Source organism: Ranitomeya variabilis, chromosome 4 (genome assembly GCF_051348905.1).
Source record: "Ranitomeya variabilis isolate aRanVar5 chromosome 4, aRanVar5.hap1, whole genome shotgun sequence".
Taxonomy (NCBI): Eukaryota; Metazoa; Chordata; class Amphibia; order Anura; family Dendrobatidae; genus Ranitomeya; species Ranitomeya variabilis.
Genome location: NC_135235.1, coordinates 703,431,497 through 703,458,532, shown reverse-complemented (window position 1 = coordinate 703,458,532; position 27,036 = coordinate 703,431,497). Strand labels below are relative to the sequence as shown.

Sequence of the window (27,036 nt, the reverse complement as noted above, 5' to 3'; positions counted from 1 at the left end):
ACTCTAACATATTGTTCTTGCTTTCCTACTGCTTTGCCACAGAACTGGTGCGGCTGGAGCCAGTGTGTGGTGTATACTGCAGAGGAGGAGCTAATCTTTTTGTGTCTACTTAGTGTCAGCCTCCTAGTGGTAGCAGGATAACACCCATGGTCCTGTGTCCCCCAATGAGTGTCTCGGAGAAAAGGATTTTATGTTGAGTGCACAAAAATCCCTGTTTTTAATGACTGTTTAAGTAGAAATGTTAAAAAATATTAAGTTTGAGGATATTTCATTGAAAAATAATAATTGGTTTTATTCTTAGCAGATTACTGTACCAGGAGATCAGAGGGGCAGCTGAAATCTTCAATTTTTAAATCAGGTGATCTTGAGATCACACAGGATGCAATTGAAGTGAATATCATTACACCAGATATACCATCATCCCTTCACAGCAAAGATCTGTCATCTGAACCTTTGAAACAGGTCCTGTCTTCTGATTCATTACCAACTACTAAGGAAATTCAAAGTCACAAAATAAGCATTGAAAAACGAACTGCTCACAAATCAAAGAAGCCGTTTTCACCTTCAGAATATGGCATTTGCTTTCCCCTTGAAAAGTCTTTTCTTAAACATCAAACAATTCACACAGCAGAGAACAAATTTTCTTGTTCCAAGTGTGGGGAATGTTTTAACCAGAAATCAGATTTGCTTAAGCATCAGAGAACTCACACAGGAGAGAAGCCTTTTTCATGTTCAAAATGTGGGAAATGTTTTAACCATAAATCGGCACTTGATAAACACCTGAGAATTCACACAGGGGAGAAGCCTTTTTCCTGTTCAGAATGTGGGAAATGTTTTAACCAGAAATCACATCTTGTTATACACCAAAGAAGTCACACAGGGGAGAAGCCTTTTTCCTGTTCAGAATGTGGGAAATGTTTTAACCATAAATCAGATTTGCTTAGGCACCAGAGAATTCACACAGGGGAGAAGCCTTTTTCATGTTTAGACTGTGGGAAATGTTTTAACAAGAAATCACATCTTGTTATACACCAAAGAACACACACAGGGGAGAAGCCTTTTTCCTGTTCAGAATGTGGGAAATGTTTTAACCAGACATCACATCTTGTTATACACCAAAGAACTCACACAAGGGAGAAGCCTTTTTCCTGTTCAGAATGTGGGAAATGTTTTAACAAGAAATCAGATATGCTTAAGCACCAGAGAAATCACAAAGGGTAGAAGCCTTTTTCATATTCAGAATGTGTGAAATGTTTTAACAAGATATCAGATTTTGTTATACACCAAAAAACTAACACAGGTGAGAAGCCTTTTTCCTGCTCACAATGTGGGAAATATTTTATCCTGAAAGCGCATCTTGATCACCACCAGAGAACCCAGACAGGGGAGAAGCCTTTCACATGTTCTTAATGTGGGAAATGTTTTAAACGGAAATGGTATTTTCATAAATGGGTTGTCATCATGTTTGGCCTTGTTAAAATAAAAAAATCATATTCACCTTCCGTGCCAGTGCTATTCCAGTGGTATCGTCACTCGCTTTCCTGGGGCTCATATGAGGTTGTTGCATCACACAAGCCCTGTGCCCAATCAGCTCCAGCTTCACTGTCCCCACCCTCAGACGTATTGAACATCAACAGGAAGCTAGGGCTGTGACTTCTCTTTGACTTCCTCTTAATGTTTTAATTGTCTGAAGGTGAGAACAGTGAAGTGTTGTGAATCCTGTTCTCTAACTCCCTCCTGTGGTCAGGAATGGTACTTCGGCGAGTTTTGTCCATGGACTCCCTCTGGTGGCTGTGAGTGGAGCTGCTGGTTCTGAGGTTCTGTCTTCAGCTGACCTCGTTTAGTTCTGGCTGGCTGATCTATTTAACTCCACTCAGATCATTACTTGATGCCAGCTGTCAATGTCCTAGTACTGGTTCAGTTTTCTCTTGGATCTTTCAGATGACCTGTCTACTCCAGCTAAGTCCCTGCTAGCTTATTTGTTCACCACTGTTTTCTTTTCCAGCTTGCTATCATGATTTTGTCTTGTTAGCTGGAAGCTCTGGGATGCAGAGTGGCACCTCCGCACTGTGGGTCAGTGCGGGGGTCTCTTTTGCACACTCTGCATGTTTTTTTGAAGATTTTTGTGCTGACCGCAAAGATACCTTTTCTATCCTCAATCTGTTTAGCTAAGTCTGGCCTCCTTTGCTGAAACTTGTTTCATTCCTGTGTTTGTGACTTCCATCTTAACTCACAGTCAATATGTGTCGGGGGCTGCCTATTTCTTTGGGGAATTTCTCTGAGGCAAGCTAGGCTTAATTTTCTACCTTTAGGGGTAGTTAGATCTTAGGCTGTGAAGAGGCATCTAGGCAGAGTCAGGAATGCTCCACGGCTATTTCTAGTGTGTTGTGATAGGATTAGTGGTTGCGGTCAGCAGAGCTCCCACTTCCCAGAGCTAGTCTGTATTACTAGTTTGCTCATCAGGTCATTCCGGGTGCTTCTAACCACCAGGTCAATCATAACAGTACAGCTGGCCAGTAAAGTGTTAATGCATCTCAATAGAGGGATAAGAGAAGTTCTGAGACCATTTTTTTTCTCCTCTGCAGCGTGTTTTGTTTTTCCTTTCCCCTAAATCTCTGGGTGGTTCAGGACACAGGTGTAGATATGGACATTCAAGGTCTGTCCTCTTGTGTGGATCAACTCACTGCAAGGGTACAAGGCATTCAAGATTATGTAGTTCAGAATCCGATGTTAGAACCCAGAATTCCAATTCCTGATTTGTTTTCTGGGGATAGATCTAAGTTCCTGAATTTCAAAAATAATTGTAGATTGTTTTTTGCTTTGAAACCCCGCTCCTCTGGTGACCCCATTCAGCAAGTAAAAATCATAATTTCTTTGCTACGTGGCGACCCTCAAGACTGGGCATTTTCCCTTGCACCAGGAGATCCTGCATTGCGTAATGTAGATGCGTTTTTTCTGGCGCTTGGATTGCTTTATGATGAACCAGATTCAGTGGATCAGGCAGAAAAAATTTTGCTGGCTTTGTGTCAGGGTCAGGATGAAGCGGAGGTATATTGTCAGAAGTTCAGAAAGTGGTCTGTGCTTACTCAGTGGAATGAGTGTGCCCTGGCGGCAATTTTCAGAAAGGGTCTTTCTGAAGCCCTTAAGGATGTTATGGTGGGATTTCCCACGCCTGCTGGTCTGAATGAGTCTGTCCTTGGTCATTCAGATCGATCGACGCTTACGTGAGCGCAAAACTGTGCACCATTTGGCGGTGTCTTCTGGGCAGAGGCCTGAGCCTATGCAATGCGATAGGACTTTGACTAGAGCTGAACGGCAAGAATACAGACGTCAGAATGGGCTGTGTTTTTACTGTGGTGACTCCACTCATGCTATCTCTGATTGTCCTAAGCGCACTAAGCGGTTCGCTAGGTCTGCCACCATTGGTACTGTACAGCCAAAATTTCTTTTGTCCGTTACTCTGATTTGCTCTTTGTCGTCCTATTCTGTTATGGCATTTGTGGATTCAGGCGCTGCCCTGAATTTGATGGACTTGGAGTTTGCCAGGCGCTGTGGTTTTTTCTTGGAGCCCTTGCAGTGTCCTATTCCATTGAGAGGAATTGATGCTACGCCTTTGGCCAAGAATAAGCCTCAGTACTGGACTCAATTGACCATGTGCATGGCTCCTGCACATCAGGAGGATATTCGCTTTTTGGTGCTGCATAATCTGCATGATGTGGTCGTTTTGGGTTTGCCATGGCTACAGGTCCATAATCCAGTATTGGATTGGAAATCAATGTCTGTATCCAGCTGGGGTTGTCAAGGGGTACATGGTGATGACCCACTGTTGTCAATTTCGTCTTCCCATCCTTCTGAAGTCCCTGAGTTCTTGTCGGATTACCGGGATGTATTTGATGAGCCCAAATCCAGTGCCCTACCTCCTCATAGGGATTGCGATTGTGCTATTAATTTGATTCCTGGTAGTAAGTTTCCGAAGGGCCGACTGTTCAATTTGTCTGTGGCGGAACACGCCGCTATGCAGAGTTATATAAAGGAGTCCTTGAAGAAAGGGCATATTTGCCCGTCCTCGTCAACGTTGGGAGCAGGGTTCTTTTTTGTGGCCAAGAAGGATGGTTCTCTGAGACCTTGTATAGATTACCGCCTTCTCAATAAAATCACCGTCAAATTTCAGTACCCTTTGCCGCTACTGTCTGATTTGTTTGCTCGGATTAAGGGGGCTAGTTGGTTCACCAAGATAGATCTTCGAGGGGCGTATAATCTTGTGCGTATTAAACAGGGCGATGAATGGAAAACAGCATTTAATACGCCCGAGGGCCATTTTGAGTACCTGGTGATGCCATTCGGGCTTTCTAATGCTCCATCTGTGTTTCAGTCCTTTATGCATGACGTCTTCCGAAAGTACCTGGATAGATTCATGATTGTATATTTGGATGATATTTTGGTCTTTTCGGACGATTGGGAGTCTCATGTGAAGCAGGTCAGAATGGTGTTTCAGGTCCTTCGTGCTAATTCCTTGTTTGTGAAGGGGTCTAAATGTCTCTTTGGAGTTCAGAAGGTTTCATTTTTGGGCTTCATTTTTTCCCCTTCTACTATCGAGATGGACCCTGTTAAAGTTCAGGCCATTTATGATTGGACTCAGCCTACTTCTGTGAAGAGCCTACAGAAATTCCTGGGCTTTGCTAATTTTTACCGTCGCTTCATCGCTAATTTTTCTAGTGTTGTTAAACCATTGACTGATTTGACCAAGAAAGGTGCGGATGTGATCAATTGGTCCTCCGCGGCCGTTGAGGCTTTTCAGGAGTTGAAGCGTCGTTTTTCTTCTGCCCCTGTGTTGTGTTAGCCAGATGTTTCGCTCCCGTTTCAGGTCGAGGTGGATGCTTCTGAGATTGGAGCAGGGGCTGTCTTGTCTCAAAGAAGTTCTGATGGCTCGGTGATGAAACCATGTGCTTTCTTTTCTAGAAAGTTTTCGCCTGCTGAGCGCAATTATGATGTGGGCAATCGAGAGTTGTTGGCTATGAAGTGGGCGTTCGAGGAGTGGCGACATTGGCTTGAAGGAGCCAAGCATCACGTGGTAGTCTTGACGGATCACAAGAATCTGACTTATCTCGAGTCTGCCAAGCGGTTGAATCCTAGACAGGCTCGATGGTCGCTGTTTTTCTCCCGCTTCGATTTTGTGGTTTCGTACCTTCCGGGTTCTAAGAATGTGAAGGCTGATGCCCTTTCAAGGAGTTTTGTGCCTGATTCTCCGGGAGTTCCTGAGCCGGTTGGTATTCTCAAAGAGGGGGTAATTTTGTCGGCCATTTCCCCTGATTTGTGGTGGGTGCTGCAGGAGTTTCAGGCTGATAGACCTGACCGTTGCCCAGCGGAGAAACTGTTTGTTCCTGATAGATGGACTAGTAGAGTTATCTCTGAGGTTCATTGTTCGGTGTTGGCTGGTCATCCTGGAATCTTTGGTACCAGAGATTTGGTGGCTAGATCCTTTTGGTGGCCTTCCTTGTCACGGGATGTGTGTTCTTTTGTGCAGTCCTGTGGGACTTGTGCTCGGACTAAGCCCTGCTGTTCTCTTGCCAGTGGGTTGCTTTTGCCCTTGCCGGTCCCGAAAAGGCCCTGGACGCATATTTCCATGGATTTTATTTCAGATCTCCCTGTCTCTCAAAGGATGTTGGTTATCTGGGTGGTTTGTGATCACTTTTCTAAGATGGTCCATTTGGTACCTTTGCCTAAATTGCCTTCCTCCTCCGATTTGGTTCCATTGTTTTTCCAGCACATGGTTCGTTTGCATGGCATTCCGGAGAACATCGTGTCAGATAGAGGTTCCCAGTTTGTTTCAAGGTTTTGGCGGTCCTTTTGTGCTAAGATGGGCATTGATTTGTCTTTTTCTTCGGCTTTCCATCCTCAGACAAATGGCCAAACCGAACGAACCAATCAGACTTTGGACACATCTGAGATGCTTTGTTTCTGCTGATCAGGATGATTGGGTGTCTTTTTTGCCTTTGGCTGAGTTCGCCCTTAATAATCGGGCCAGCTCGGCCACTTTGGTTTCGCCTTTTTTCTGTAATTCTGGTTTCCATCCTCGTTTTTCTTCCGGGCAGGTTGAGTCTTCGGATTGTCCTGGTGTGGATTCTGTGGTGGACAGGTTGCAGCAAATGTGGACTCACGTGGTGGACAATTTGACATTGTCCCAGGAGAAGGCTCAACGTTTCGCTAACCGCCATCGCTGTATTCGTCCCCGACTTCGTGTTGGGGATTTGGTTTGGTTGTCGTCTCGTTATGTTCCTATGAAGGTTTCGTCTCCTAAGTTTAAGCCTCGTTTCATTGGTCCGTATAAGATTTCTGAAATTCTTAATCCTGTGTCATTTCGTTTGGACCTTCCAGCTTCTTTCGCCATCCATAATGTGTTCCATAGGTCGTTGTTGCGGAGATATGTGGCTCCTATGGTTCCCTCCGTTGACCCTCCTGCCACGGTGTTGGTTGAGGGGGAGTTGGAGTATGTGGTGGAGAAGATTTTGGATTCTCGTATTTCGAGACGGAAACTTCAGTACCTGGTCAAATGGAAAGGTTATGGTCAGGAGGATAATTCCTGGGTTGTTGCCTCTGATGTTCATGCTGCCGATCTGGTTCGTGCCTTTCATTTGGCTCGTCCTGATCGGCCTGGGGGCTCTGGTGAGGGTTCGGTGACCCCTCCTCAAGGGGGGGGGTACTGTTGTGAATTCTGTTCTTGAACTCCCTCCTGTGGTCAGGAATGGTACTTCGGCGAGTTTTGTCCATGGACTCCCTCTGGTGGCTGTGAGTGGAGCTGCTGGTTCTGAGGTTCTGTCTTCAGCTGACCTCGTTTAGTTCTGGCTGGCTGCTCTATTTAACTCCACTCAGATCATTACTTGATGCCTGCTGTCAATGTCCTAGTACTGGTTCAGTTTTCTCTTGGATCTTTCAGATGACCTGTCTACTCCAGCAAAAGCTAAGTCCCTGCTAGCTTATTTGTTCACCACTGTTTTCTTTTCCAGCTTGCTATCATGATTTTGTCTTGTTAGCTGGAAGCTCTGGGATGCAGAGTGGCACCTCCGCACTGTGGGTCAGTGCGGGGGTCTCTTTTGCACACTCTGCGTGGTTTTTTGTAGATTTTTGTGCTGACCGCAAAGATACCTTTTCTATCCTCAATCTGTTTAGCTAAGTCTGGCCTCCTTTGCTGAAACTTGTTTCATTCCTGTGTTTGTGACTTCCATCTTAACTCACAGTCAATATGTGTCGGGGGCTGCCTATTTCTTTGGGGAATTTCTCTGAGGCAAGCTAGGCTTAATTTTCTATCTTTAGGGGTAGTTAGCTCTTAGGCTGTGAAGAGGCGTCTAGGCAGAGTCAGGAACGCTCCACGGCTATTTCTAGTGTGTTGTGATAGGATTAGTGGTTGCGGTCAGCAGAGCTCCCACTTCCCAGAGCTAGTCCTGTATTACTAGTTTGCTCATCAGGTCATTCCGGGTGCTTCTAACCACCAGGTCAATCATAACAGTGAAGCCAGCGCTAATTGGACGAAAGGCTCACATGACATAACAACCTGAGCCCTGGAAATGCAAGTGCTGACACCGCTGGAACCGTTCTAGCATAGGAAGTTTATATAAGTGTTTTTATTTTAACAGGAACAACCATGAGTACTGAGAAGTCAAGATCCCACACAGAGGAGAATACATTATCATACTGAGTGTGAAAAATTAATTACAAGAAAATAGTATTTTGTTGACCAGCAAAAATAACTGAAACTATATACGTTATTGACAAATTGTACAAAAACATATAACAGACAGATGTATAATAGAATGAGAAAGGAAAATTACTTTAGAACTTACCATATTTCTTGCACTATAACACACACTTTTTTTTATTAGATCCTTTGTAAAAACTCTACTGTGTAATGTTAATATAAAGAGACATCAGTAGAAAAAATATATTTTGTTATTTTCAATGTTACATGGTATCATTATATGTTATTGTTATACATAAAATACAATAAAGTTATCGTCTTCTTTCAAGGATTCAATTTTTTTTTCATTCAAACTAATACAACCCCCCTCCCCTGATAACACTCCAGAACAAACTGTATTCATACTATTATTTTTTGTGATGTGCATACCTTATAATATCTGCCATTGTTATCATAATTAGTTAGCATGTGTATTCGCCCTTCTTATATCATATAACCTGGATTGATGATACTACAAGTGTTCATGAAGCCCGAAATTGCCATATGTTATCTCTCAGGAGTACTCCAGATGGTAGGCCTGGAACATTCAACCAGGATCCCCAGATTTTGTCAAATTTCCAACCGATAAATATTGTTTTGCTTATTTATTAACTAATTAACTGTGGTTGAGCATCTGGCCAATGTTGTGCAATAAGTTTGCGAGCTTGATACAATGTTCGTGAAAGACCTACAGCCATCTGGGATTCAAAATTTCCGTAATCAGCATCACATCTGCTTCCTATTTTAATGTAGCTGTCAGGGGATGGTCTCCCCAGTTTCTGATTGATGTTTGAAATTAAGCCAGTTGTGTATTTTGCCTCCGCCATTGAGTCTAGTAAATATTTTTTCTGTATATCTGGTGCCGTGGCGCTATACTGAGTCAGATATACATGCCTAAGTTGTAGGTATCGAAAGAAGAGACTGTGAGGCAATCCAAAATGTTGTTGTATTTTGTTAAAGCTTTTAAGTGTTCTATTTTCTACTAATTGATCTAAAGTTTGAATTCCCCTTCATTCCCAACCTCTGAAACCAGTAAATTTGTCAAACTCCACCAGTTGTTGATTTCATTTTGCCATAATGGGGTAAAATTAGGATATTTCCTTACAGTCTCTTCCCCTATCCCACACCTTGTACATAATGGCTAAGGTCAGTCTCAACAGGATAACTCCCAGCAATTTTCTGGAAGCCATCTTACAGGTGTAGTAATTATACTAAATAGCTCTGAACAACAAGCTGAGGCCATTTAGTATATGCTTGCGCTGCCCCTTTAAGAATTAGGGAGTGTGCGCATGTGCGTACTAGGTGCTGCGCTCACAGAACCAGGAAGTAGGAGAATGCAGATGATTGTGCCGAGGGTCTGGGGCAGTGAGTAAGCCAGCATCCCAGCATGGAGGAGGAAGGGGACACCATGCAGGGGTGCTGGTAGTAGAACTACAAACACACTAGCCGTCATGAATTAAAATCTTTCAGGGCACGCAAGGTCCTGAGGCTCACGCCAGCACATGTCAAGGCCCGTTAGAAGCTCAACAATGGCCATCTGGATGATCCAAACGAGGCAAGGGAGAAGGTCATGTGGTCAGATGAGACAAAATAGAACTTTTTGCTATCAACTCCTCTCGCTATATTTGGAGGAAGAAGGATGAGTGCAACTCCAAGAACACTGTTCCAACCATGAAGCATGGTGGGGGAAACATCATACTTTGGGAGTGCTTTTCTGCAAAGCAGGCAGGACGACTTCACTGTACTGAAGGGAGGATGAATGGGTCACAGATCGCAAGATTTTGTCCAACAACCTCCTTCTTTCAGTAGGTGCATTGAAGATGGGTCATGGCTGGGTCTTTCAGCATGGCAATGCGAAACACACAGCAAGAGCAACTAAGGAATGGCGCCGTAAGAAGCATTTAAAGGTCCTGGAGTGGCTTAGCTGGTCTCCAGACCTGAAACCAATAGAAAATCTTTGGAGAGAGCTGAATATCAATGTTATACAGTGACAACCCCGAAACCTGAAAGATTGGAAAAGATCTGTATGGAGGAGTAGGAAAAAATCCCTGCTGCAGTGTGTGCAAACTTGGTCAAGGACTACAGGAAATGTCTGACCTCTGTAATTTCAGACAAAGGTTTCTGTACCAAATATTAAAAAAGTTACCCACTACCCTAATTCGTTTCATTTTTCATTCATTAATCTATTATGTGCCAGTAAATGCATCCATACTCTTATTATAGATAATGCGGCCCGATTCTAACGCATCGGGTATTCTAGAATATGCATCATGTCCCCGTAGTATATGGACAATGATGATTCCAGAATTCGCGGCAGACTGTGCCCGTCGCTGATTGGTCGAGGCAACCTTTATGACATCATCGTCGCCATGGCAACCATTATGACATCTATGTCGATACTGTGCCCGTCGCTGATTGGTCGAGGCCTGGCGGCCTCGACCAATCAGACGTGGGATTTCCATTATGACATCATCGTCGCCATGCTGTGCCTGGCGGCCTCGACCAATCAGAGACGCGGGATTTCCAGGACAGAAAGACAGACAGACGGAAAAACCCTTAGACAATTATATATATAGATACATTTATCATGCAGATAGCATCACTTGGTGTCTGCCAGATGCAGCTCTGATGTTTAACAATGACTTCTTGTCCCCAGGCGTACTGTGTTCTAATACTACAAGCTCCATCATGTGTTGCAGTGGCCTGTGAGCCAGCACTTAGCACGGCTTCTCCATTTTCCACACAAACTCCTCCCTGCCTCCTCACCATCACCATATATATGTATATATATGTGTGTATACACAGACATATGCACACACATTTCCTATTCTTTTGCATGTTTGTGAAAATTACATGTGTCAGATCACCAAACAAAAGTAAATATTAGACAAAGATAACACAAAATACAGTTTTTAAATGGTCTTTATTATTACAGGACTTACAGGGCCCTGTGTGAAAAAGTGATAGCCCCCTAAACCTAATAACTGGTTGGGCCGCCCTTAGCAGCAGAAACTGCAATCAAGAGTTTGCGATAACTGGCAATGAGTTTCTGGAGTTATTTTGGCCACTCATCTTTGTAGAATTTCCGAGCATGAACCGCCTTTTTAAGCTCATGACACAGCACCTCAATCGCGTAGCTCCCAACCGGTCTGGATTCAGCTGGACTGTCCTGTCACATCTCAGCTGTTCTCCCAATTTCTATACTCACCTCTCCGACGTTTTCATTGCTTCCATAGGTCCTCCTCCTCGGAGGGTGGGGCTGCTTCTCTGCTGAGTGCATAAATCAAATTTAATATTCAGTTCTTCTCCCTCCATTGATTTGTCTCCCCAGGACTATGAACTTCCATCTCAGTGTCTGTTGCTTTACTAGTGAGCCAAAGCTCACAATGCTGGAGATGGGAGAATTTGGTCATATTGACCTCAATATGGCCGGCAATGCACTCAGAAGAAGAGTATACACATCCATAGCAATACATTGTGTATACAGTTGTGCTCAAAAGTTTACATATCCCGGGAGAATTTTTGCTTTCCTAGCCTTTTATCAGAGAATATGAATGATAACACTAAAACCTTTTTTCCACTCATGGTTAGTGGTTGGGTGAAGCCATTTATTGTCAAACTACTGTGTTTTCTCTTTTTAAATCATAATGACAACCCAAAACAGCCAAATGACCCTGATTAAATGTTTACATACCATGGTGATTTTGGCTTGATAACATGCACAGAAGTTGACACAAATGGGTTTGAATGGCTACTAAAAGTAACATCCTCACCAGTGACAAATGCCAGGAAAATTGTTCAGGATGCAAAGAAAACCCACAAATAACATCAGCTGAAATACTGGACTCTCTGAAAACTAGCTGTGTGGCTGTTTCAAGATGCACAATAAGGAAGCACTTGAAGAAAAATGGGCTGTATGGTCTGGCCAAGTCACCAGATGAAAACCATTACTGCGCAAATGCCACAAAGTATCTCGCCTACAATATACAAAACAGCCCAGAGACAAGCCTGAAAACTTATGGAACAAGGTAACTCCGAGTGATGAGACCAAAATTGAACTTTGTGGCCACAACCATAAACGTTACATTTAGAGAGAGGTCAACAAGACCTATGATGAAAGGAACACCATTCCTACTGTAAAGCACAGAGGTGGCTCGCTAATATTTTGGGGATGTGTGAGCTACAAAGACACAGGAAATTTGGTTAAAGTTGAAGAAAAGATGAATGCAGTATGTTATCAGCAAATACTGGAGGCAAATTTGCACTCATCAGCCTGGAAGCTGCGCATGGGACATACTTGAACGTTCTAACATGATAACGACCCAAAACACCAAGCCAAGTTGACCTGTCATTGGCTACAGCAGGACAAAGTGAAGGTTCTGGTGTGGCCATCTCAGTCTCCTGACCTCAATATCATTGAGCCACTCTGGGGATATCTCAAGCGCACAGTCCATGCTACACAGATCAGGAATTTACAGGAACTGGAGGCTTTTTGCCAAGAAGAGTGGGCAGCTTTACCATCTGAGGAAATAAAGAACCTTATCCACAACTACCACAAAAGACTTCAAGCTGTCATTGATGTTACAGGGGGCAATACTCAGTATTAAAGAAATGGGGTATGTGAACTTTTGATGAGGGTCACTTGGCTTTCTTCTGGCGACTTGACCATAGAGCCCATTTTTCTGCATACGCCTCTTTATTGTGCATCTTGAAACAGCTACACCGCTAATTTTAAGGGTCCAGTATTTCAGCTGATGTTATTTGTGGGTTTTTCTTAGCATCCTGAACAATTTGGGGGAAAAAAGGCGTAATTGATATTTTTCTCTATTAAACCCATAAAATACTGTAATAAAACTGTAATGCTGAGGCCGTGTTCACACATAGCGTAAATGCAGAGTTCTTTCTTCTGCTTTTTTTCTGCATGTGTCCGCAACAGATTTTTTTCCCCCATATTTGATGCGTTTTTGGGCAGATATTTAGCCGCATTTAACACTTTTTTAATAGCACAGAAAAGCTTTTTTTCTCCATACATTCTCCATACATTTTTTTTCTTCTTACATTTTTTTCAGAAGAAGCTTATAGAGAAAAAATCCCTCAAACCCCAGAGTTCAGCAGCGTCTTCAGGCCACAGAGAGCGGAGATTTCATGGAATCGCGTCCACTCTGCTGTGAAATGTAGATCATGTTCACATGTAGAGTAAATGCTGAGGATTTTCTGCTGCTTTTTTTTAATTAAAATTCTGCTGTTTAACTGTCCAAGCAAAGTGGATGAGATTCCATGAGATCTGCGCCACTATTAGGATCCAGCACTCAGTATCTCACATTATGTAACAGTCAGTATTTCTCTATATGTCGTCCCCCCGCCTGTTACAGATGTTCTTCCTTCCCCTCCTTCTTTCCTTTTCTTCTCCTCCGGCCTCTTAAATGTTTTATATATAAGGTCTTATATATGTACTGTAACCCCTTCCCCTGCCTATCTTGTACAGACCAATCTTTTTCATTTACCTTCTATCCCTTTCATTTTCACCCTGACATGCGGTTCTGTCAACACGTCATGCTCTACCACCTGAGTATGGCCGGACAGCTCCGAGAACAGGTCATGGTTTTGCTGCAACAGCTCCCGACACTGTTGCCTCTGGGCAGACGTTAGTCTCCACAACAGTGACATCATCCACTGTGGCTTTGGGACTGGCTCCCAGGCAAGGGGCGTCCAGCGATTCTCACCAAGGTTTCAGCAAGTTCACCTGATAGACTTGGTGCGGCTTCCTTCGACCCGGCTATGTACCTTGTAATTAACTTCACCCAATTTTCCACCACCTCATATGGGCCTTGCCTCTTAGCTAGGAACTTGCTCTCCACCGTACGGATAAGTACTAGCATGGGGTTCCTGGGCTGCAACTGCCTCAGCCTCGCTGATTGGTCATAGACCCCTGCCTGTGCCTCCTGTGCCTGGAGAAGATCCTACTTCATGATAGTCATTACTTTCCCATACTCGCCTGACCCCACACATAAACTTCAGCTCATCAGGCAACATTATAACCAGCACAGCAGAGTCCTGCATACACTGAGGCCCTGATCATGTGACCCCTGACTCCTCCCCTCCTGTGACCTCATCACAGGTCCTGTGCACACAGAACTGCCATATATGTGGTGGTTGAGCCTAGAGTGTATGGGCTCCTTCCAGGTCCTGACTGCAGCCCATACACTCTAGCCGGCTCACTGTGAAGATGCTAGACTGTACGGGCTCCTGTCAGGTATATATTATTGTAGATACAGACTGTACGGGCTCCTGTCAGGTATATATTATTGTAGATACAGACTGTACGGGCTCCTGTCAGGTGTATATTATTGTAGATACAGACTGTACGGGCTCCTGTCAGGTATATATTATTGTAGATACAGACTGTACAGGCTCCTGTCAGGTATATATTATTGTAGATACAGACTGTACAGGCTCCTGTCAGGTATATATTATTGTACATATAGACTGTACGGGCTCCTGTCAGGTATATATTATTGTAGATACAGACTGTACGGGCTCCTGTCAGGTATATATTATTGTAGATACAGACTGTACGGGCTCCTGTCAGGTATATATTATTGTAGATACAGACTGTACGGGCTCCTGTCAGGTATATATTATTGTAGATACAGACTGTACGGACTCCTGTCAGGTATATATTATTGTAGATACAGACTGTACGGGCTCCTGTCAGGTATATATTATTGTAGATACAGACTGTATGGGCTCCTGTCATGTATATATTATTGTAGATACAGACTGTACAGACTCCTGTCAGGTATATATTATTGTAGATATAGACTGTACGGGCTCCTGTCAGGTATATATTATTGTAGATACAGACTGTACGGGCTCCTGTCAGGTATATATTATTGTAGATATAAACTGTACGGGCTCCTGTCAGGTATATATTATTGTAGATACAGACTGTACGGGCTCCTGTCAGGTATATATTATTGTAGATATAGACTGTACAGGCTCCTGTCAGGTATATATTATTGTAGATACAGACTGTACAGGCTCCTGTCAGGTATATATTATTGTACATATAGACTGTACGGGCTCCTGTCAGGTATATATTATTGTAGATACAGACTGTACAGGCTCCTGTCAGGTATATATTATTGTACATATAGACTGTACGGGCTCCTGTCAGGTATATATTATTGTAGATACAGACTGTACGGGCTCCTGTCAGGTATATATTATTGTAGATATAGACTGTACGGGCTCCTGTCAGGTATATATTATTGTAGATATAGACTGTACGGGCTCCTGTCAGGTATATATTATTGTAGATACAGACTGTATGGGCTCCTGTCAGGTGTATATTATTGTAGATACAGACTGTACGGGCTCCTGTCAGGTATATATTATTGTAGATATAAACTGTATGGGCTCCTTCCTGGTTCCCTGACTGCAGTCCATACACTCTAGCCGGCTCACTACTGAAGATGCTAGAGTGTATGGGCTCCTTCCTGGTATATATTATTGTAGATATAGACTGTACAGACTCCTTTCAGGCATATATTATTGTAGATATAGACTGTACGGGCTCCTGTCAGGTATATATAAGTGATGATATCAGAATGTATGGGCTCCTATCAGGTATATATATCATTGACGGTATCAGAATGTGTGGGCTCCTGTCAGGTGTATATTAGTGATAATATCAGAATGTATGGGCCTCTGTGAGGTATATATTACAGTAGTGATATCAGAATGTATGGGCTCCTGTCAGGTATATATTAGTTATGATATCAGAATGTATGGGCCCCTGTCAGGTATATATTACTGATGATATCAGAATGTATGGGCCCCTGTCAGGTATATATATCAGTGATGGTATCAGAATGTATGGGCCCCTGTCAGGTATATATTACTGATGATATCAGAATGTATGGGCCCCTGTCAGGTATATATATCAGTGATGGTATCAGAATGTATGGGCCCCTGTCAGGTATATATTAGTGATGATATCAGAATGTATGGGCTCCTGTCAGGTATATATTACTGATGGTATCAGAATGTATGGGCCCCTGTCAGGTATATATTAGTGATGATATCAGAATGTATGGGCTCCTGTCAGGTATATATTAGTTATATCAGAATGTATGGGCCCCTGTCAGGTATATATATTAGTGATGATATCAAAATGTATGGGCCCCTGTCAGGTATATATTAGAGATGATATCAGAATGTATGGGCCCGTCAGGTATATATTAGTGATATCAGAATGTATGAGCCCCTGTCAGGTATATATTACTGATGATATCAGAATGTATGGGCCCCGTCAGGTATATACAGTATATTAGTGATGATATCAGATTGTATGGGCCCCTGTCAGGTATATATTATTGTAGATATAGACTGTATGGGCCCCTGTCAGGTATATATGCTGCGATTGTTCTCGTATGCTGATTTGGCATGAAAAAATAATCACAGATGTGATCTGCCCCATAGATTAACACTGGTCCGAGTGCCATGCGATGCTTTCTCACATAGCGCTCATCCGTATTCTACGCTAGTGTGACCCCGGCCTTAAACTTATGAAGCGACACAGACCACCTGCAGTTCAGCCACCATCAATATTTAAATTTCAAGTTTTTCACCATCCCAAAAAATGCTAATTTTAACCTAGTTCCATAGGTTTCTTAAAGGGAACCGGTCACCAGGTTTTCCCCATATATAGTACCACCAGCACCTATATGCCCTTATACACACCCTTCTAGAATGCTGTACCGTATATACTCACGTATAAGCCGAAATTTTTTGGGGCAGAAAGAGACCCTCTCGGCTTATTCTCGAGTCATTGTCGGCGGGGAAGCGGCGGCTGTCACATACTCACCTGCTCCTAGCACGGTCCCTGCATGTCCGATGGTCTCCGGCCAGCTCTTCCTGTGTTCAGCGGTCACGTGGTTCTGCTCATTAATGAATATGGACGCATAATGGTTAAGGCTATATGCGCACGTTGCAGATTTGCTTGAGGAAAATGTCTGCATGGTTAGTGCATCTCTTAGCAGAAAACGCAGTGGAAATTCTGTACTTTTTTATGCGTTTCTGTAAATCGTGAGCGCTAAATAAAGATATATTAAAAAATAAATAAAGGAATTTGATGCATTTCCTTATTCAAACTCTTCACGAGATACCCTCATTAATATTAACTAAAGACACACACACACCCATGTAGGAGCATTAACATAATTAACCTACATATGCTGTAAAAAAACAACTAAGAAACCTGCGTGAAATGCAATATGTTTATTTTTCAAAAAATAAAACCTGCATGGGCTCCCGCATAATTTTCATAACCAGCAGTGGGAAAGCTGACAGCTGATGTTACTATTCTGGAAAGGAGCCAATAACCATAAAGGTTCCCAGGCTATTAATATCAGCTCACAGCTGTTTGCTTAGCCTTTACTGGCTATTTTACAGGGGGACACAAAATATTGACATAAAATCCAACCAGCAAATGCTAGGCAGACAGCTGTAGGCTGATATTTATAGCCTGTGAAGAGGCCATGGATATTGGCAGCCCCATAGGCTAAAAACCATCAGCTTTCAGCCGTCGCAGAAATGGCGCATCTTATACTTATATTCTGGCACTTAGCCTCGCTCTTCCCACTTGCCCTGTAGCAGAGGGGTTCATAATTGTGCGGTTGATGTCACCTTTTTATTGTCAAGTAACATCAAGCCCACAGGTTAGTAATGGAGAGGCATCTATCAGACATCTCTCCATTACTAAGCTGGCCTAATGTCACCTTACAATACAAAGGTGACATTAACCCCTTATTACCCCATATGCCACCGCTACAGGGCAGTGAGAAGACAGAGGCTGAGTGCCAGAATTGGCGCATCTTACAGATGCACCTTTTCTGGGGTGGCAAAAACCATGGTCCCTCTCTAGGCTATAATATCTGTCCTCAGTCACTGGCTTTCCCTCTGTGGCACAGAAAATTGTGTGGGAGCCCACGCCAGTTTTTTCAGTGAAAACATTATTAAATACATACAGGCCCCAAATGTTACACACACACACACTACTAACCATATTAGTCACTGACCTATATAAGTCTAACTGTTCTGCAATGGTTTACTGTATGTAAACCATGTCTCCTATCCTGTCAGCCTCTGCAATGATTTAACAGAAGCCGACAAATTAACTATCAGCTATTCCGCTGTCCGTGTGATATATTATATATATATATATATATATATATACACACACACACACACACACATATACACACACATACATACACACAGACAGTACAGACCAAATGTTTAGACACACCTCATTTAAAGATTTTTCTGTATTTTCATGACTATGAAAACTGTACATTCACACTGAAGGCATCAAAACTATGTGGAATTATATACTTAATAAAAGTGTAAGGCAACTGAAAATATGTCTTATATTCTAGGTTTTTCAAAGTAGCCACCTTTTGCTTTGATGACTGCTTTGCACACTCTTGGCAGTCTCTTGATGAGCTTCAAGAGGTAGTCACAGGGAATGGTCTTCCAACAATCTTGAAGGAGTTCCCAGAGATGCTTAGCACTTGTTGGCCCTTTTTGCCTTCACTCTGCGGTCCAGCTCACCCCAAACCATCTCGATTGGGTTCAGGTCTGGTGACTGTGGAGGCCAGGTCATCTGGCGTAGCACCCCATCACTCTCCTTCTTGGTCAAATAGCCCTTACACAGCCTGGAGGTGTGCTTGGGGTCATTGTCCTGTTGAAAAATAAATGATGGTCCAACTAAAAGCAAACCGGATGGTATAGCATGTCGCTGCAAGATGCTGTGGTAGCCATGCTGGTTCAGTATGCCTTCAATTTTGAATAAATCCCCAACAGTGTCACCAGCAAAGCCCCCCACACCATCACACCTCCTCCTCCATGCTTCACGGTGGGAACCAGGCATTTAGAGTCCATCCGTTCACATTTTCTGTGTACAAAGACACGGTGGTTGGAACCAAAGATCTAAAATTTGGACTCATCTGACCAAAGCACAGGTTTCCACTGGTCTAATGTCCATTCCTTGCGTTATTTAGCCCAAACAAGTCTCTTCTGCTTGTTGCTTGTCCTTAGCAGTGGTTTCCTAGCAGCTATTTTACAATGAAGGCCTGCTGCACAAAGTCTCCTCTTAAGGGCTTGTTTCCATTTGCGAGAAACACGTCCGTATCTCGCATGTGGAAACCAAGCTGTAGCACCGGCAATCCAGAGCGGAGCGTGCAGCCGCATAGGAACACATGGAGCTGCACGCTCCGCTCCAAAGTGCCGGCGCCACAGCTTGGTTTCCACATGCGAGATACGGATGTGTTTCTCGCAAATGGAAACAAGCCCTAACAGTTGTTGTAGAGATGTGTCTGCTGCTAGAACTCTGTGTGGCATTGACCTGGTCTCTAATCTGAGCTGCTGTTAACCTGCGATTTCTGAGGCTGGTGACTCGGATAAACTTATCCTCAGAAGCAGAGGTGACTCTTGGTATTCCTTTCCTGGGGCGGTCCTCATGTGAGCCAGTTTCTTAGTAGCGCTTGGTGGTTTTTGCCACTGCACTTGGGGACACTTTCAGTTTTCCCAATTTTTCGGACTGACTGACCTTCATTTCTTAAAGTAATGATGGCCACTCGTTTTTCTTTACTTAGAATTTGTATTATGGCAGGAAAAAAGCAGCTAACAGTCTATTCAGTAGGACTATCAGCTGTGTATCCACCAGACTTCTGCACAACACAACTGATGGTCCCAAACCCATTTATAAGGCAAGAAATCCCACTTATTAAACCTGACAGGGCACACCTGTGAAGTGAAAATCATTCCCAGTGACTACCTCTTGCAGCTCATCAAGAGAATGCCAAGAGTGTGAAAAGCAGTCATCAAAGAAAAAGGTGGCTACTTTGAAGAACCTAGAATATAAGACATAACAAAAAAGTGTGAAACAACTGAAATTAAGTATATAATTCCACGTGTTAATTCATAGTTTTGATGCCTTCAGTGTGAATGTACAATTGTCATGAAAATACAGAAAAATCTTTAAATGAGAATGTGTGTCCAAACTTTTGGTCTGTAGTGTATCTCTTTAGATTTTATATACACCTATACTGTGTGTATATATCTATTCTATTGTAACCTGTCAGTGTGATTTTACTGTACACTGCACCTGAATTGTCGGCCTTTCAAAGGACACCGTTGCGTATTTCTCGCAAGTCACACTGATGGCCCGTGTGGTGCGAGTTTTTCGTGCACAAATAGACTTTCATTGGCGAGTCTCGGCTGATATACGGTGCAAATCACAGCATACTGCAATTTCACTCGCACATATACGGCCGTGAAAAAAAAGTGATGGGAGATTAACATTGGTTCGAGTGCTATGCGATTTTTTTCTCGCATAGCACTCGTCCGTATTCCTCTCTAGTGTGACTCCGGCCTTAAAGGGAAAATCATTAAAAATTTATATTTTTTAAAATTTGTAAAATTTCTGATTTTTTACAAAATAAAGCAAAACATATCAACTCAAGTTTACCATTATCATAAAGTCTAATATAACACGAAAAAAAAAATTAATCTCAAAATCAATGGGATGTTGAAGCATTCCAGAGTTATTACTATATAAAGTGACACTGGTCAGATTTTAAAAAATTGGCCCCGCCACAAAGGGGCTAAGAGCTTGTACATGTGAACACTGTTTCAAAGGTGGCTTACCTGTCTCAGGCAGGATTCACACCAGCGTTCGGCAGCCTTCTTCCTCCATTAAGCCCCGCCCACTGCTGCACCTCTTCCTTCAGCTCCGCCTAAGTCTGCATGCGTCCCCCATCTAACATTGGGTACGCAGGCATGCCTCATTTTGAAGATGCGCTGAACTGCGTCGAACGCAACATGTTGCATTTTATTGCAGTCGGCGCAGCGTTAAACAACGCATGCGGAGGCATCCGCTTGGCCTGCGTACCCAATATTAAAGATAGGGTATGCAGGACGCATGCAGACATAGGCGGAACTGAATGAAGAGTTGTGGCAGTGAGCGGGGCTTAGGCTACTTTCACACTAGTCAGTCGGTACGGGCCGTCGCAAACCGTCGGCCCGACGGACAGTGTTTTATGTAGAACAACGTGGGCAGCGGAGGCAGTTTTACAACGCATCCGTGGCCCATTGTGAGTTCCGGGGAGGAGGGGGCGGAGTTTCAGCCACGCATGCGCGGTCGAAAATGGCGGACTCGACGCACAAAAAAAAGTTACATGGAACTTTTTTTGTGCCGACGGTCCGCCAAAACACGACGCATCTGTCGCATGACGGATGCGACGTGTGGCAATCCGTCCCAATGCGTTGCTAATGAAAGTCTATGGAGAAAAAACGCATCATGCAGGCAACTTTGCAGGATGCGTTTTTTCTCCAAAACGACGCATTGAGATGTACAGCAAGCGACGTTAGTGTGAAAGTAGCCTTAACGGAGGAGGAAGGCTGCCGTCCGCAGCCCTGCCGAACGCTGGTGTGAAACCAGCCTAAGGGTACGTTCACACAGGACTTTTTTGCTGCTTTTTTTTGCTGCTTTTTTTATGCTAATTTAGGTGCGTTATTTTGGTGCGTATTTTGGGTACGTTCACACAGGACTTTTTTGCTGCAGATTTTTGCTGCAGTTTTTATGCCAATTTTCAGCTGCTAGGACACCTCACAATGGCTCTTCACACCTCACAATGGCTCTTCACACCTTACTACCAGGAACTCCCTCACAATAGATCACAATCAGGACACCTCACAATGGCTCTTCACACCTCACTAACCACACCCCTAAGCTCTTGGCTGTGAGATCCCTTCCTGCTGGCCATGATTTTCTGCACAAAAAACGCAGCAAATAATGCTACATGCGTTTTTGCAGCGTTTTTTTTCATCACCCATTCAAGTCAATGGGTGAAAAAACGCTGCAAAAACGCAGCAAAAACGCTGAAAGAAGTGACATGCCCTATGTCCAAAAAAAGCATCAAAGCAGAAAATACTGATCAAACAAAAAACCAACGTGTGTGCATGAGATTTCTGAAATCTCATAGGCTTTACTGGTACTGTAAAAAGCAGCTGAAAATTAGCATAAAAAAAAGCAGCAAAAAAGTCCTGTGTGAACGTACCCCTAAGGCTGTTATTATAGCACCTTCCATGTGTTACACAGATACATCATGGGCTTGTCCTGCCCTGCGCATGAAATGAAAGGCTAAAATACAATGTGGAGACTTCATCAGAACAATGTTTTATTTACATTCAGAACTGGTTTAAGAGGAACAAATGACCATTTCCCACAGAAATCTCAGACTTTTACTTATAGATATACTGGATAAATATCATTTTACCATTAGATATAGAAACATTTCCAATTTTATAAAACTGCATTTTTTTGCAGTGAATAACTTTATGCCTTTGCTTGTTTCATTTTATGCATTTCTAAAGTATTGTAAAACTGTAGTATGCTGTTGGTGCCTGCGGGTTGGACTGTCGGTTTGGTATGTGGCTCTGTTCCCCCCAGGCCTGCCTCCGATGTCTGAGGTTTTGGTGTCCCAGACCAGAGATCATAATACCGGCCTTGAATTGTGAAGGACACGGCAGCCGACCCTGAGAAACATCCAAGGTGGGAACGCCCCATCATGTCGAAGAGAGTCTGCTAGATCCAGGCCTAGCAGACCAGTGCTGGTGGGTTCATGGATGCCAGGAGGGGGTTGGCCTAAAGGAAGGTCTCGTCTTTTCCTAGCGGGTCGGTGAGTTGTCCCGTCGGTTTTTTGGATAGAACATTTCCAAAACAACCAAAATTGAACAGCAGATCTCTTGGGAGGCAGACTTTAGTCCTCTGTTGCAGAAGCGAAGTACTCTTAAACTGATAGGTGCAGAGTAGGACACACTAGAAAGTTGGCGTGCATGATTGTTCAGGGCACTGGCGGTGTGGACCGGCCACCAGAGAAGGCCTAGACCGAAGCCTGGATATTTTAAGAGCAGGGTCACAGGAGCCTCTGGAAAACATGGAGGCTGCATGAATAGGAAGGTTTCCCCAGGAGACGTCCATATTGCTCAGGGGCAAACTAGGACATACTTGTCCTGTCCTTTCCATTTTTTTTTTTTTTTTTTTTAAGTAGCCTCCTCACTGCCTGGTAGGATATATGTGTCCTGAAGATCACACATCATTCTTCACAGACCGATGATGAAGATGGGCATGGAATAACCTGGACGCAGACCTTTCGGCGGCTGGCACATAACGGATTAGTCTTCCCTCCCTACTCTATCTGGCTCTGGGGGGGCCAGAGGGTAGGGGGATTCGTGGCATGGACCGTCCTCTGGGGAACCACAAACACTCTTGATGTGTTAGGGCCTTGCCTCGTAGACCACAGATGATACGGTAGTGACAATTCTAGGTGGGAGATTAGAGTGACAATTCCACTGTCGCCCTCAAAAGCCGTATCTGAAAAAAAAAAAAAAGAAAAAAAAAGAAAAATCGTTAATAAAAAAACCCCCCAAAACCTAAGTCAGAACTGGGCTGGGTGGTCCAGACCCATGTCTGCCTCCTACTGACATTAAGCTAAAAAGGATTAGCTTCGTGCCAGTTGGTGGTGTGGCCTACTCTACAGGGAAATACCTAAATTTTTTTTTTGCATAGCATAAGCAGCATACACTCATATTTTTTTTGTGTACCCCAATGAAGCATTAGCCCCCCCCCCCACATCAACCAGATGGCCATACAGCATAACCTCGCTCCCCCAGTCAGAAACCTCCACCTCACATTAACCAGCGGGCCACACAGCATAACCTCGCTCCCCCAGTCAGAAACATCCACCTCATATTAAACAGCGGACCCCACAGGATAAATCCAAAGCCCACCAGACATTCCCTCCCCTCAAGCGTAAATCCAAATATGACGCCCCCTGCCCCAACCATAAATCCCATCAGACACCCCCTCCAATCGAACGCCACCCCAGCTTAAACTCTCATCGGACGTCCAACCCCCACAAACCCCCACCGGACGCGGAACCCCCCACCCAGCAGAAACCCCCAGATGCAGACCCCCCACCCCGCACAAACCCCCATCACACGTGGACACCCCCCCACCCAGCACAAACCCCCATCGGACGTGGACCCCCCCACCCAGCACACACCCCCTTCGGACGTCCAACCCCCACAAACCCCCATCGGACGTGGACCCCCCCCCCACCCAGCACACACCCCCTTCGATGTCCACCCCCCACCCAGCTTAAACCCTCTTCAGCCCCCCCCAACCCATAAGCAGGTCGCCCCCCAATAAAAGGGATCCCCCAGTAAGCAGCAGGTCACCCCCCAATAAAAGGGTTCCATCTGTAAGCAGCAGGTCATCCCCAAATCCCACCACGGGATCCCCCCAATAGCCAGCAGCAGGTCGCCTCCCCACATTCCACGACAAGCAGGTCGCCTCCCCACATTCAACGACAAGCAGGTCGCCTCCCCACATTCAACGACAAGCAGGTCGCCTCCCCACATTCAACGACAAGCAGGTCGCCTCCCCACATTCAACGACAAGCAGGTCGCCTCCCCACATTCAACGACAAGCAGGTCGCCTCCCCACATTCAACGACAAGCAGGTCGCCTCCCCACATTCAACGACAAGCAGGTCGCCTCCCCACATTCAACGACAAGCAGGTCGCCTCCCCACATTCAACGACAAGCATGTCGCCTCCCCACAAGCAGGTCGCCCTCAAATCTCACCACAGGGGTCCCCCAAATAGCCTGCAGCAGGTCACCCCTCACATGCAGGTCGCCTCCCCACATCCCACCACAAGCAGGTCACCCCCACATCCCACCACAGGGGTCCCCCAATAGCTTGCAGCAGGTCTCCCCCCACAACTACCACAAGGGTCCCCCCCAATACAGGAGGTCACGCCCTCCCAAAACCCGACCACAAGCATGTCGCCCTCAAACCCCACCACCAGGGTCTCCCCAATAGCCAGCAGTAGGTCGCCCCCACTAAAAGGGGTCCACCCCGTAAACAGCACGTCACCTCCAAACCCCACCACAGGGGTCCCCCTCAATAGCCAGCAGGTCACCCCCAAACCCCACCACAGGGGCCTATCAATAGCCATCAGCAGGTCACCCCTCCACAAGCAGGTCGCCCCCACTAAAAGGGGTCCCACAACAAGCAGGTCGCCTCCCCAAACCCAACCATAAGCAGGTCACCCTCACTAAAAGGGGTCCCCCGCACGCAGGTCGCCCCCAAATCACACCACAGGGGTCCCACCATAGGGGTCACCCCAATAGCCAGCAGCAGGTCTCCCACCCCAAACAAGTCACCCCATAAGCAGGTCACCCCTAAATCCCACCACAGGGGTCCCCCCAATTGCCAGCAGCAGGTCCCCCCCCCACAAGCAGGTCACCCCCCACTAAAATGGGTCACCCCCAATAGCATGCAGCAGGTCGCCCCCCCACAAGCAGGTCAGGGGTCCCCCAATAGCCTGCAGCCCCCCTCACACAAGCAGGTCGCCTACCACAGAAGTCCACCACAACAGCCAGCAGCAGTCCCCCCCCCCACAAGATCCCACAATAGCCAGCAGCAGCAGGTCCCCCCAAAAGCCCACCGCAGGGGTCCCCCACAATAGCCAGCAGCAGCGGAGCCCACCAAAACCCCACCACAGGGGTCCCCCACAATAGCCAGCAGCAGCAGGTCCCCCAAAAGCCCACCGCAGGGGTCCCCCACAATAGCCAGCAGCAGCGGAGCCCACCAAAACCCCACCACAGGGGTCCCCCACAATAGCCAGCAGCAGCGGAGGCCCCCAAAATCCCACCGCAGGGGTCCCCCACAATAGCCAGCAGCAGCGGAGCCCACCAAAACCCCACCGCAGGGGTCCCCCACAATAGCCAGCAGCAGCGGAGGCCCCCAAAATCCCACCGCAGGGGTCCCCCACAATAGCCAGCAGCAGCGGAGCCCACCAAAACCCCACCGCAGGGGTCCCCCACAATAGCCAGCAGCAGCAGGTCCCCCCAAAAGCCCACCGCAGGGGTCCCCCACAATAGCCAGCAGCAGCGGAGCCCACCAAAACCCCACCGCAGGGGTCCCCCACAATAGCCAGCAGCAGCGGAGCCCCCCAAAATCCTACCACAGGGGTCCCCCACAATAGCCAGCAGCAGCGGAGCCCCCCAAAATCCTACCACAGGGGTCCCCCACAATAGCCAGCAGCAGCGGAGCCCCCCAAAATCCTACCACAGGGGTCCCCCACAATAGCCAGCAGCAGCGGAGCCCCCCAAAATCCTACCACAGGGGTCCCCCACAATAGCCAGCAGCAGCGGAGCCCCCCAAAACCCCACCGCAGGGGTCCCCCACAATAGCCAGCAGCAGCAGGTCCCCCCAAAAGCCCACCGCAGGGGTCCCCCACAATAGCCAGCAGCAGCGGAGCCCACCAAAACCCCACCGCAGGGGTCCCCCACAATAGCCAGCAGCAGCGGAGCCCCCCAAAATCCTACCACAGGGGTCCCCCACAATAGCCAGCAGCAGCGGAGCCCCCCAAAATCCTACCACAGGGGTCCCCCACAATAGCCAGCAGCAGCGGAGCCCCCCAAAATCCTACCACAGGGGTCCCCCACAATAGCCAGCAGCAGCGGAGCCCCCCAAAATCCTACCACAGGGGTCCCCCACAATAGCCAGCAGCAGCGGAGCCCCCCAAAATCCTACCACAGGGGTCCCCCACAATAGCCAGCAGCAGCGGAGCCCCCCAAAATCCTACCACAGCGGTCCCCCACAATAGCCAGCAGCAGCGGAGCCCCCAAAATCCCACCGCAGGGATCCCCCACAATAGCCAGCAGCAGCAGAGCCCCCCAAAATCCCACCACTGGGGTCCCCCACAATAGCCAGCTGCAGCGGAGCCCGCCAAAACTACACCGCAGGGGTCCCCCACAATAGCCAGCAGCAGCGGAGCCCACCAAAATCCTACCATAGGGGTCCCCCACAATAGCCAGCAGCAGCAGAGCCCCCCAAAATCCCACCACGGGTCACTCCCCACACAGACAAGTAGGTCGACCACCACAGGGCCTCCCCCCAATAGCGAATAGCGATCGGCAAGTAGCATTTTTCACCCTGAAACCACTGACCTCCATGGCGTCCACAAGCTGTCATGCTGCTTTCCTTTGCCGCCTTGGAGAACACGCCCCCTCCCGGTAGGACACGCCCCCGGAAATGACGTCACACCTGGAAGGAGCCCATACACTCTAGCATTTACCTATATGTGGTGTGCGGCTCTGCAAGTGAAGGTATGTGGTGGAGATTCCCCGTTACTGACGCATTAATATTAGAAATATATTGCTTG

General features: G+C 46.0%; 2 protein-coding genes and 1 long non-coding RNA gene across 3 annotated transcripts in view; 2 read left to right on the top strand and 1 right to left on the bottom strand.

The window, feature by feature from the left end:
- LOC143766456 (uncharacterized) overlaps positions 1-2,033 on the top strand; it is a 44,684-nt gene extending 42,651 nt beyond the window's left edge. The window contains exon 8 of the mRNA XM_077254170.1: positions 302-2,033. Coding sequence (XP_077110285.1) covers positions 302-1,221 — 920 coding nt within the window. The 3' untranslated portion in view covers positions 1,222-2,033. The remainder of the gene's footprint in view (positions 1-301) is intronic.
- LOC143766445 (uncharacterized) overlaps positions 1-27,036 on the top strand; it is a 459,812-nt gene that overhangs the window by 71,769 nt on the left and 361,007 nt on the right. The gene's annotated exons all lie outside the window — the stretch shown is intronic.
- Positions 21,957-26,894, bottom strand: LOC143766469 (uncharacterized). Its single transcript, XR_013213570.1, has 2 exons — positions 26,822-26,894; positions 21,957-23,174 (listed from the first exon to the last, which is right to left on the bottom strand). It is a non-coding gene; the product is annotated as an uncharacterized LOC143766469 (long non-coding RNA).